This window comes from Leuciscus leuciscus (assembly GCF_965113295.1).
Source record: "Leuciscus leuciscus genome assembly, chromosome: 13".
Taxonomy (NCBI): Eukaryota; Metazoa; Chordata; class Actinopteri; order Cypriniformes; family Leuciscidae; genus Leuciscus; species Leuciscus leuciscus.
Window position 1 is genome coordinate 27,890,306 of NC_138737.1, and position 12,897 is coordinate 27,903,202.

General features: G+C 38.9%; 1 protein-coding gene and 1 long non-coding RNA gene across 5 annotated transcripts in view; both read right to left on the bottom strand.

Moving 5' to 3' along the window:
• Window positions 1-149: 149 nt before the first annotated feature.
• Window positions 150-12,897, bottom strand: part of ywhabb (tyrosine 3-monooxygenase/tryptophan 5-monooxygenase activation protein, beta polypeptide b) — a 43,980-nt gene continuing 31,232 nt past the window's right edge. For both annotated transcript variants that reach the window (XM_082187798.1, XM_082187799.1), the window contains exons 4-6: window positions 1,295-1,458; window positions 866-961; window positions 150-786 (exon numbers count right to left, since the gene is read on the bottom strand). In XM_082187798.1, the coding sequence (XP_082043924.1) occupies window positions 736-786; window positions 866-961; window positions 1,295-1,458 (311 nt within the window). In that variant the 3' untranslated portion in view covers window positions 150-735. The remainder of the gene's footprint in view (window positions 787-865; window positions 962-1,294; window positions 1,459-12,897) is intronic.
• LOC309512291 lies at window positions 2,319-12,874 on the bottom strand. Of its 3 annotated transcripts, none has more exons than XR_014210936.1 (3): window positions 11,174-12,874; window positions 6,737-11,078; window positions 2,319-6,654 (listed from the first exon to the last, which is right to left on the bottom strand). It is a non-coding gene; the product is annotated as an uncharacterized lncRNA (long non-coding RNA). The 3 variants fall into 3 exon arrangements; XR_014210937.1 differs by having other exon boundaries at window positions 6,737-9,759; window positions 9,817-12,874; XR_014210938.1 differs by having other exon boundaries at window positions 6,737-12,874.

The following is a 12,897-nucleotide window of genomic DNA, read 5'->3' on the forward strand; positions in this document are numbered from 1 at the left end:
TTTACTCATTCAAGTTACTACCATTTAAATAGTATATGAAATACAATAGTGTCCTCTTATCAATGTTAAAAAATGAAATGAGAATATGAAGTAAAAAAAAATACAGCTTAATCAGAACAGATTCAAACAAGAAAGCAGAGAAGTCAGAATTAGTATTTGGTGAAAATAACCTGCCAGTTTAATAACCATACAATAAAACCTGTAAATACCAATGAATTATACTAAAAAATATGATCTTAAAAATAAAAAAAAATTGATAAATGCACAACCAGCTAAAGTGGAACAAAGGGAATTATCAGGAAGGACGATTAGAGTTCACAACCCCTGATCCCCAATACACTCACTCTTACACTCACTACATACAAACACACATACTCACACAGCCACTCAGTTACTCTCTGTTAGCGATAGTCACTTACAGACACTCAGAGACACATAATGGACAGGGTTAAATAATCAGTACACATTAAATTCACAAACAAAATGACTGGACCTGCTATAATGTCAGCATGTCTCCCTGTGACCCACACCCCTCCCAGCCAATGGTGTCTGTAAGGGGCTTTGCTGAGCGTCTTTCTGTGGGTGCTGATCATCAATCAGAAGGTATAGGGGAAGGGGCTAGGAACTGAATGAAGAGGGGTGGGTGGTTTTGGGTGGAATGAGGTGAAGGGTTGGTGGAAGCCATTTGTGTATCTAAAATGGATGTGTGAGTGTTTGGAGATCAGTGCAGCTCCCCTAGTTCTCATTATCGCCTGCTTCGTCACCTTGGTTTTCTGACGTCCAAAGCTGCAGGCATAAGAATCAATATATGAATTAATAAAGCACTTAAACATAACTGGTGCAGTATGTGTGATGGAGGACTCACAGTGAGGTTGTCCCTTAGAAGCTGCATGATCAATGTGCTGTCTTTGTAGGAGTCCTCATTTAAAGTGTCAAGCTCAGCAATAGCTTCATCAAAAGCCTGTAATAGAAGCTCAAATTTCTCATTTGGCCTGAATGAGTGAAATATACAGGTGCTTCTAATGGATACAGCTCAAAAATCATTCAATGTAGTAAAAGGAATAAAATACACATTTATGTAATGAAGTGTATAGACTAGAGGCTGTTAACACAGGATGAGTTGTTACATCTATCTAAGATAAAAACAAAACAAAATGTAAACATGCATGGCTGTTTTTGGCGACTATCCCTTGTCTCAATGTTTGGCAAGTTGAAAACAATCCAGCTTTTGTTAAAGACAAGAACTTGTCCTGTGTGAACAGCCCCTTATGCTGCTAGTCATTTCGATACTAACTGTCTTGGCGAGGTGACAGGCATTCTCAGGAGAGTTGAGGATCTCGTAGTAAAAAACGGAAAAGTTGAGGGCAAGACCCAACCGTATGGGGTGCGTGGGCTGCATGTCCTTCTTGCTTATCTCAAAAGCATCCTGGTAAGCCTTCTGAGAGCTCTCAACTGTGGCTGAGAAGAACAAAAAGATAATTTTGTATTGATCACATTCATAAAAGCCAAATATACTTTATAATTAATTTAGTATAAATGTTACACAGAGAGACAGATAAAAGACATTTCCTGATATAAGGTAATACGATATAGCATGATAAACCTGCACTGTACTGTTATTGTGGGCACTAGTACGGATCTCTATAGTGGACCTTACGAATTATTCAGATTTTTAGAACACGGATGGGAGGCCAGCAGAACGAGTGGAGGTGCAACTGAATGAAAATGCACGTTCACTCTCTGACAGTAGATGGCACTTATGGAACAGCAGAAATGCAGCTTTTACCCCAGTAACCCCCATAAACCAAATACTTAAATTTAATATCAAATCATTTATTTTCACATTTAAACATTTTTACATTTCAGCTATAGCAATTATCATAACATGAAAATGTAATACTGTCAAATGAATAATAGAGTAACAATAGTGATTTCTTTTGCAGAAAACAAAAGTTTACATTTAGCTGAAAAACCAAAAATAAAGTATCTTGAATTAAATTTGGGTAACTGAACTCATGATGTTCAGGGGGTTGTATTGTCAGGTGATAAATTAAACCAGCCGTAGTGAAGTTCTTCGACAACAATCCGCCTCTCTATATTTCAGCTGAACAAATGTTACATATTGCGAATCAGCATCATTTTTTGGTCACAAAAAAGTGCATCAACATTGCTGACATGTTTCCCTGTAGTAGCTTATCCATTTTGTATTCACAAAGACACTTGACCTCTTGAAGCACAAAACCCCTTTGAGCCCAAAACAGGAAAATGACATGCTTGAACTCAAATACTTGTCTTTCCTAAACCCTTTGGAGTATGAGCATAGTTGTGGTATAATTTTAAAGAAGACAAATGGAGCTTTATTTTCCACGTTTCAGAATAAGTAAAAAATATATATAATAAAGTAAAAAAATAAGGCATACCTTGTCCAAAGACTATAGAGATAGGAAGACGGTTCACTCCTATTACTTATGAATGGGAGAAACCGCAACGCGCAATATGACGGAATAGTCCCACCTTCTAAAGTAAAAGAGCCATGCGTTGATTGGTAAAGTTATAGCGCCACTGCAGCTGCCCGTTAAAAGACTTTAAAAAATATATATATTAGGACTGCAAAGCTTTTTTATGCTATTTGAGCATAAGAAACAACATTTATGGGACAGTTCATGTCAGATTTTGTTGCCGATTTGAAATACGTTATTCTTTAATTGTGACTTCGGAAAGCAGTTTTTGACATTTCAGGATTCCCCCATTCATATAAATAGAACTTGGTCTTGGATGCTCGAAATAGCTGCCCAGAGGCGTTGCAAATATGGGTTAATAAAAATAAAAACTTATTATAAACAGTGATTCTGTCTATACTGAATGTAGTCACGAGTGACAAATCTCCGACAGTAAACTGATGCCTCGTTCAATTTATGACATACTGACACGAAGGACAAATACTTTGTAATGAGCGCTTTGAAGTTCTTGCAAGGTTTTTCTCTGACTAGTGTCTTGAAAAATGGCCATTCTTTTAAAAAAGTTAGTTTTTTTATTTATTTTTATTTATTTTTTTAGTTCATTACTAAATTCACACAAACATGGCTTTAAAAAAAAAATAAAAAAAAAACACTTTCATAGCCTTTAAACAATTTTTGTCTCCATACATGGAAAGTGCGCTGTTTGCCAGTCGTTCACAGTCGTGTCCACAGATGCTACATGCAGGCTATTGTAAACAATCACTATATTGATGGTTAATTCAGACAATTAACCTCCAAAAGCAATTGGAGGCTATACCTAAACTATTACCGTATTTTTCGGACTATAAGTCGCACTTTTTTTTCATAGTTTGGCTGGTCCTGCGACTTATAGTCAGGTGCGACTTATATCAAAATTAATTCAGACTGAGATGAACCATGAGAAAACATTACCGTCTACAGCCGCGAGAGGGCGCTCTAGTTGGCGGAGTTGTTCAGAAGCGACACCAAGGATGAAGAAAATGATGTGGAATGAGATCGCGGGAGCTTGGTGAACTTGTTTACTGGTAACTTGCTTGTTGGACTCGCTGGCTTATGTTAATTTAGCCTATTCAGCCTCCCAGGTATATGTTATTTATGCTATTGTGTAGCTGAATAACTGTTAATGTGTTGCGTTAACATACCGGACACCTATTCAGCCTGTTGTTCTGTGTGCTATTGTGTAGTTGAATAACTTGCCTTTCCAGATTAAATGTCTTTTCTTGGTCTTGGATTTTGTGAAATAAATTTCTAAATAAATGTGACTTATAGTCCAGTGCGACTTATATATGTTTTTTTCCTCTTCATGACGCATTTTTTGACTGATGCGACTTATACTCCGGAGCGACTTATAGTCCGGAAAATACGGTAATCGCATCGATGGCCAATCATTCAGGCAAAAGACAGCATTTAGTCTCCCAAAAAAAATTGGTCGTCTCAATACATACAGACATGCTGTGACAATAACTGTGACGTGACTAGTGACAGATGCAGCTGTCAGACAAGCTTTGATTTTTGAATGGCCCAGACAGCTGTAAATAATCATAAAACCGCCTCTATGCGGAAAATAAACAGTACACGTTGTTGGAATCTAAATCTGGAATCTGTTGGAATCTAAAAGACTAAAATAATTGTCCGTCAAAATTACTACAATGACAATGGGAATAGAATATGCCTCTCAATGTCACAAAATCCGACAGCACTGCTTGGAAATTATAAGTAAAACTGCTGCCCTATTATGAAGAATAAACTTGGAGGCGGGCTCATTTGTTTGTGAGGGTCTAATGTACAGTTGGCACTCAACCAGAATAATACTTTTACAGCGGCGGTAAAATTGGGGATGTGTATTTGCTGCCTTTTACTGCTAAGAGGCGCTACAATCACAGACTTTGAAATCACAGACTTTGAAAAGTGTCAGTTTATTCTATTGCGTAATCTACCACGGCACTTTGAGAACTGCTAGCAGTTAAGTTCAAGTGAAACATTGTAGTTAAACTAATCCCAATACTGTAATTACAGTACAAATTTGGAACTGAAACAAATGTAGGCTTCTATTTTTGCATCACATTTAAGCAAAGTAGGTTAAACGTTAACATTGTGTGCCCAGCTTTTCAATAATTTAGAAAGGCTATGCATGTCAAGGTTATGTATCTTATACTTCGTGTAATTTTAATTTGTTACTAGGCCTAGATTTATGAGCTGAAACATAAGTGAAATAAATTAAACTAAATTATCATAAAATTTAAAAATTGTTAGGACTTGCTAAACTATGTTAGTCGGTAGCATTTGTGTTTTAGCATTAATTAAGAATTAAATAGGCTTACAGTAGGTTGTTATGATAAATAATGAAAACATTTCAACATTAAACATTGCAACAGAAAAATGTCACATTAATGAGGCTTTGCGTAAGCATAAGTTAATTTATTGATTCGAAACACTTTTCGGAGCTTTGTTATTAAATGTCTGTCATTTTTATCAATAGGCGTTTAGATGATAACATAGCCTATGCTGTTAACTGATGCGTAAATACTAGGTCATCGGATGCAAAATTCACCTAACCCTAACCCTTTTTTTAATCCTCAAAAAGTCTAAACACTCTCAATAATCAAGCCGTTTGGATTTTCTGAGCAATATGATGTGATAATGCTCATGCTCCGCCCACGACCAAGTATGACGTCCAGTGTCAACTGTCAAGTATTAGCATATTTCCGCCCTCAGCCATTCGACACCCCCCATGGAAGGGAGGGGTGGGGTAAGCATTTGCTCATTATCATTTAAAGGGAAACTGAAATGAACTAAATTCGATAACATGTTGGTTATTCAAATTGTAAACAAATTAATTCAAAAATAATATTGAAAACAAAACATTTATGAAGTTTTTCCCAATACTGAAATTTACATTTGTTGTTATCAGAGCGCAGCCGTGTTCGATGATGACACCGGTATGGTACCACTGTAGGCTACTAACATTATGTCAGGCTACTCTACTGCTACCCTGACTGAACTGACTGATTTTGACAGTATGGACAGAGAACTGTACGTGACCAGGCACTGAACGAAGCATAGAAAGCCGCTCCATCATAAATCTACTCCTATGGAGGTAAAAGAGTGAATTGTTTCACAATAGTTTTAAGCAAGTGCCTTTTGAAATACACACTTTCACAGTACATATGAAGTAAATGCATACTAAATCTCATTGTTTATGAATATTGGTATTACTGATTATTTATTTATATTTATATCAATATTATTTAGATATTTTTCTTTAGTTAAATGTTAACTAAAGAAGGTAAAAATTTAGGAAATCAAAGGAAATGAGTGACAAAAGGTGATTTATTTTGATGTTGGTGACTAAAGTGATGTAATGAGACAGATGAGAAGAATGTGAATTAATGCTTTAAAAGCAACTTTTGTACTTAAAATTAACTTGTTGGGATTTAAATATATCTGCAGAGGAGCTGTGAAAGAGCAGACGCGACTCGTTCTTCACATTTTAACCTGTTTTACAGATAACAGTAATCTGTCAGCTGGGTCTCCTGAGCCGAGGTATGCAACAGATTCTTGGGGGCTCGTCCGGGATCCACTCCAGGTGACGCTAGGAGGGGGATCCAGAGATTCCAGGACCGTGGGACAAGGTTGCACTTGGGCTAGAGGCTGGTGGCTGCTGCATCAATGGTGACAACGAGACGCACACGGAGGGCTGAACAGACGGCTGTTTTCATCCAGAGGATAAGACAGTTTCGGGAAGAACAACGGAGAACAATGTCATGGCAGATCGTACGAGGAAACCCTTGTTATGGGACATCAGAAAAAACCTGATCACACTGCCTGCTGATGAACTGTTTCGCATCGCCAAGGTCATCAGGCCAGTACGAGGTAAAGACTCAATTGAACTTGACCTGGAAGACAGTGAGGGTTGTTTCGAGTACATCGATGCCTTCATGTCAAGTAAATCTTTGCTCGAGACTGAGGACCAAGATATGAGTGAACTGTTGTCATTGCAAGAGACTAAAATCAGCAAAACAGATTTGCACTGCTGTATGTACATCTGATGTTGATACGACACTCACCTTACACGTGTTAAATCCACCCACCCCTGATAACACTTATCTGACATCACATGTTGCACCTGACTCTGGGAGTGGTAAGGGAGCTGTACCTGAAACAAATACAGACATGCGTAAAATTCTTGCGGAATACGAAGAAATTGGCAGGAAAATGAGCCAGTACATGACACCTACCCAGAACACTAACTTGAATCACACTGTAGCACAGGGAGGCGCCACTACAACACACATGTACCAGACTGAGCAGCCCAAAAATGTAGCTCATGACTTCACCTTCCCTATGGGGGGGTTTAAGTATATCCAGCCCTGTGAGTTTAAGATACATGGAAGCCAGATTGGAGATAACTCGTCAGACATCATGTTCAACAATGTCTGCAGGCAAATAGACAGTGGCCTAAAAGAGAACTTGAGCAATGCCGACGTTGTTAGAGGTGTGGTGCAATTTATCAAACCAGGCAGTTTTAAAGATATGCTGATGAACAAAGATGACATGACTGTAGCTGAGCTAAAGGGGCTCTTACAATCACACATGTGGGACTGAAATAGCACACCTAAGCAGTTATTTTACAGAGTCATGGGGTTGCAACAAAAAAATACTCTTTGCAGCAAAACAAGCTGATTCAGACAGGAAGTATAGTGCAGCTACTGTGCAGGTTACACACTGTTTACCAGGGTCTAAGCCACTGGTGTAAAGATATTTGCAGCGAGCTAAAACCCTTGCTAGCTGATAGCGATGTAACTGACAATGCTATCCTCAGGCACGTTCACCTAGATCCACCTACCGACCAGTAAGAATTCCGGCTCTCACAGACCTGTTAGTTTTTCTTTAAGAAGCCCTCCTGTTCTCCACTCATTACCTGTATAAAAGACAACTGTCCACACACTCAATCAAACAGACTCCAACCTCTCCACAATGGCCAAGACCAGAGAGCTGTGTAAGGACATCAGGGATAAAATTGTAGACCTGCACAAGGCTGGGATGGGCTACAGGACAATAGGCAAGCAGCTTGGTGAGAAGGCAAAAACTGTTGCCACGATTATTAGAAAATGGAAGAAGTTCAAGATGACGGTCAATCTCCCTCGGTCTGGGGCACCATGCAAGATCTCACCTCGTGGGGCATCAATGATCATGAGGAAGGCGAGGGATCAGCCCAGAACTACACGGCAGGACCTGGTCAATGACCTGAAGAGAGCTGGGACCACAGTCTCAAAGAAAACCATTAACACCACACTACGCCGTCATGGATTAAAATCCTGCAGTAGGGTTGGGCGGTATTACGGTAATATCGTATACCACGGGGTCTTAAAATAGCAACGGTATCAGTTTCAATACCGTCATTACCGGCACTTAAATATAATATATAAATATAATTTATTTAATGCCTAAAAATGCTTGTGTGGTTGTCATCAAGTTACAGTATGGAGGAGAAAGAGAGAGAGAGAGAGGGAAGGGAGAGGCGGTAAATACTGACGAGGCAATTTGTAAATTGTGCAATAAAAAGGTGAACGCGAGAGATGGAAACACCTCTAACCTAATGTCGCATCTCCGAAACAACCACCCACTCACTGCTGCGAGGATGCATTTTGCCCCGAGTTCATTAAATAAGCGCATTAGTTCATATTTGTTAAAATATTAATGTTATTTTCTTCATCTATGTTGATAATAAAAAGTGAACAGCACGAGTAAGATGGGATGCATCGGGAGTCAGACATTTTGACCACTTAATTAAGTTTCGTTTTGTAAAAGGCCTTTCTTTAAAGTGAATTTCGTTTAGTATAAATTGTATCTTAATTTTAATACATTTTTCATCAACCAATTGCCTGGATTTATTAAGAATAAAATATAGCAGACAATATCATGACATGATCGTGCGCTGGCGCGCCGCGGTCACTTGCATTGAAATCTCACCATAAATTAACCGAAACTCAGTGTATGCCTCACAGACATGACAGATAGGCCTATATCTAAATAAAGCTTGAAATTTCATTAAACGATACAATTCAAAACGAAAAGAAATAGGCCACTCGCTGATTATTTAATCCATGATGTGCATTTCTCCCTATGCGCGTTCATACGGAGATGGCGATCATCAAATTCGCTAAACGAAACTATTCAAAACGAAAAGAAATAGGCTAGCCTACTCTCTGATTAATCCATGATGTGCATTTCTCTCTAGGCGTGTTCACTACGGAGATGCCGATCGTCAATTTCTTTAAACGAAACAATTCAAAACGAAATGAAAAAGGCTAGCCTATACCTTCTGATTATGTAATCCATGATTTGCATTTCTCTCTATATATGCGCGTTCACTAGGAGATGGCGATCGTCAACTTAATCTTTGCAGCAGACGCTGACAGAAAAGTTGTATTAATAAAAATCAATGGACGCGTCACCGGATTTACAAATTTCACACATTGGCTACGGTTTCGCAGTAGCCAATGCGACATCTAGTGTATATATCTATACCCGCCCGCGCCCTCAGATCATTTGGACGCAGCTGTGTTCAAGAGGTAAAAACGATATAAATACTGTTCGTTTTCTCACACAAACCGCTCGTTTCGTGTCTTGGGCCATCAATGTGTACTTACGATGGGGAATGGTTTAATTTGGACGATGGGGAATTGTTTTAATTTGGACTCTGTGCATGCTCTTTGAGACCATCGACCTGCATTATATGACTGACAGACAAGAACGGTTTGACCTAAAAATATCAAAATTGAAACTACTGCGGAAAAAAAGACACCTACATCTTGGATGCCCTTGAGGTAAGCTAAAACATACCAAAATTTAATTTCAAAGTGAACTATCCCTTTAATGCCGTCAGCCGGGCTCGGACACAATGTGCACAGGTTGGGCTTGATATTTTAATTTAAAAAAAAATTTTTTTATCTGGTATTCAGTTTCTGAACGGTGTACTGTAGGCACAAGATAACAGTTTGGTGATGCTGTCTGAGCCTTATGTCATAATTTTTAATTAGTCACGATAATACCGTATATCCCGGTAAAATAGGGAGGAGGTTTGACGGTATCAAAATTTGGATACCGCCCAAGCCTATCCTGCAGCGCACGCAAGGTCCCCCTGCTCAAGCCAGCGCATGTCCAGGCCCATCTGAAGTTTGCCAATGACCATCTGGATGATCCAGAGGAGCAATGGGAGAAGGTCATGTGGTCTGATGAGACAAAAAAAAAAAAAGAGCTTTTTGGTCTAAACTCCACTCGCCGTGTTTGGAGGAAGAAGGAGGATGAGTACAACCCCAAGAACACCATCCCAACCGTGAAGCATGGAGGTGGAAACATCATTCTTTGGGGATGCTTACCTGCAAAGGGGACAGGACGACTGCACCGTATTGAGGGGAGGATGGATGGGGCCATGTATCGCGAGATCTTGGCCAACAACCTCCTTCCCTCAGTAAGAGCATTGAAGATGGGTCGTGGCTGGGTCTTCCAGCATGACAACGACCCGAAACACACAGCCAGGGCAACTAAGGAGTGGCTCTGTAAGAAGCATCTCAAGGTCCTGGAGTGGCCTATAGCCAGTCTCCAGACCTGAACCCAATAGAAAATCTTTAGAGGGAGCTGAACATCCGTATTGCCCAGTGACAGCCCCGAAACCTGAAGCATCTGGAGAAGGTCTGTATGGAGGAGAGGGCCAAAATCCCTGCTGCAGTGTGTGCAAACCTGGTCAAGAACTACAGGAAACGTATGATCTCTGTAATTGCAAACAAAGGTTTCTGTACCAAATATTAAGTTCTGCTTTTCTGATGTATCAAATACTTATGTCATGCAATAAAATGCTAATTAATTACTTAAAAATCATACAATGCGATTTTCTGGATTTTTGTTTTAGATTCCGTCACTCACAGTTGAAGAGTACCTATGATAAAAATTACAGACTTCTACATGCTTTGTAAGTGGGAAAACCTGCAAAATCGGCAGTGTATCAAATACTTGTTCTCCCCACTGTAAGTGACGAGAATGAGAGGCTGCGCTGACTGGGCCACCAACCAGAGCAAGACCATCCATGGCTAATAGTGCCAAAGTTACAGATGAAACTGACGGAGATGTGAGTGCTACAAAAGGGTCTGCTGCACAAAAAAGGTCAGAATGACCAGATTAAACTTCTTACTGCCAGGATTTATACTCTAACCAGCATGGTAGACGCTATACAACACTCCATAACAGTATGAACTGAGGGTGGCTGCCAATGCTCCTCCAGCCAACCATCCTCTTGCCGGGTGAGCCACTGGCGTTGCTGTCCACGGTGTGCGGACGAAGGGCGACATGACTACACACCGTTTCATCTGTGGTGAGGATGGACACCAGGCAGTGGGGTGCCTACAACGACAGGGAAACGGGAACCGGCCACTGCAAAGGGGCAACTTGCCAGGTTATGAAAATCACATAACATTAGGGCTGTAATCTCCCAGTCGATTAGTCGATTATTGGTCGATACGTTCTGGCTCGACCAAAATTCTGATTGGTTGATTTTTTGCCGCGTTCATTTAATCAGTTTTGCTGCGTTCATTTCATCAGGTGGAAAGCACTAATTGCTAATGGGGGTGTTTTCAGAGCACCCCTGTTTCACAGGTAACAGTCTGTCTTCAGAACACCCCCCTTGTTTTCACTTCTTTTGGATTAGCCCAACCCACTGGAGAAGAGAGACAGATTGAAGAAAGTAGGCTACTAGAAGGTTTGCCGAATATTATTACTTGATCTGGTTTGTTTAATAAATATTCTTTTTTTTATTAACCCTCTGATGGTTTACGGGGTCTTTTTGACCCCAAATGACTTTTGCTCAAATTAAAAAAAATGTTCCCTTTGTCCAAATGGTATGAAACCTTCTACGGCTCTCCACACTTTCTAGATCTACAAAATTTTTTTTAAATTGGAATGATATCTGTTTTTATGTTAGCGTGACAAAAATTGTGACACTCGTGGTCAAAATAGACAAAATTCATCATCAAAATCAGAAACAACGTAGAACACATCGACAGAAATGGCACAAATAAAGTGGCACACTTCCACCAATGCAAAAAACATCCACAATGCTAAATTATTTTGCTCACAACACGCGTACACACACACACACATATAGAGGAATACATTTTTGAGACTATAAAAACTGTTCTCTTATCATTTGTCAAATAAAATCATCCAAAATGCAGTACCACCACAAAAATAAATTGGTGACACTGACACATTGAAAATGTGCACACTCACACACACACACACACACACACACACACACAAACATTTGTAGGGCAAATTTGTCAAAATGATGGGGGGGTTCAGTACAAAAAAATGCTAACCTTTGACAAAAATATTTTATTTTTGTTATAATTGTGATTTTATAATATTTAGATATGAATCCAACTGAATCCAACTTGTGAAAAGATATCTTTCAGGTAGTCAAATAGCAAATAGCATATAGTGGAGGTCTATGGCCATCTAGTGGTTAAAGTGATTTTTTTTTTTTTTTTTTACTGCATTTTCCAAAAAATTGGCATAAATGTTACATTAAACCATTTAAAATGATCCATGTTATCCCCATGAATGAAAGTTAGAAATCTGGGTCTTTTATAAAGTGAATTTTACATCAAATGCTGTTTTTTTGTAAAAAGCTTATTTAAATAAATATTTATTTATTTATTTATAGAAATTTAAAAGATATCATAAATTCTCCAAAAACTGCACAAATGTTGAGTAAAAACATTAACAAACCGAATAAAATTACATTTGTAAAAAAAAAAAAAAAACTATTATCTTGTTACAAAATTAAATGTTATTGTCTGGGGTCTCTGGAGACCCCAAAAAACACGAGTGTAGACATAAATAAAGACCATCAGAGGGTTAAAGTGGACGTGCCTTTTGTGTTTAAGAGTAAAAGCTTTAAGTTAATAGTCTATTCGTGTCTCAGCCGCGAAGCTGAGCTCATATATGTTCAGCCTCGCTCTGTGCGAGCTGCACAGAGCGGCTGAAATGAGTGTCTGTCCGTTATTATAATACATATGACAAAAACAATTGTCTAAATTATGTTGCATATTCCTCAAAAGTTATTGGGATGATATCACTAGTTGACAACATAGTACTATTTTCAGGAATCATAGGCTATGATATTGCGCAGGTGCACGTGATGCAACGCTCAGAGCCGACAGACTCGTGTGTCAGACTCATTTCAGTGCAAAATAATTAGGTCAAAAACCATTTAATATACTGCAAATAGCCTACTAGTTTTTTATGTTTATTTATAATTCATTTAGGCGGACAACAAGGCTACCAAGTACTGCGCAGCTAATTAATTTAACGTTTTTTTTTTCTAACGTCATTTTTCTGA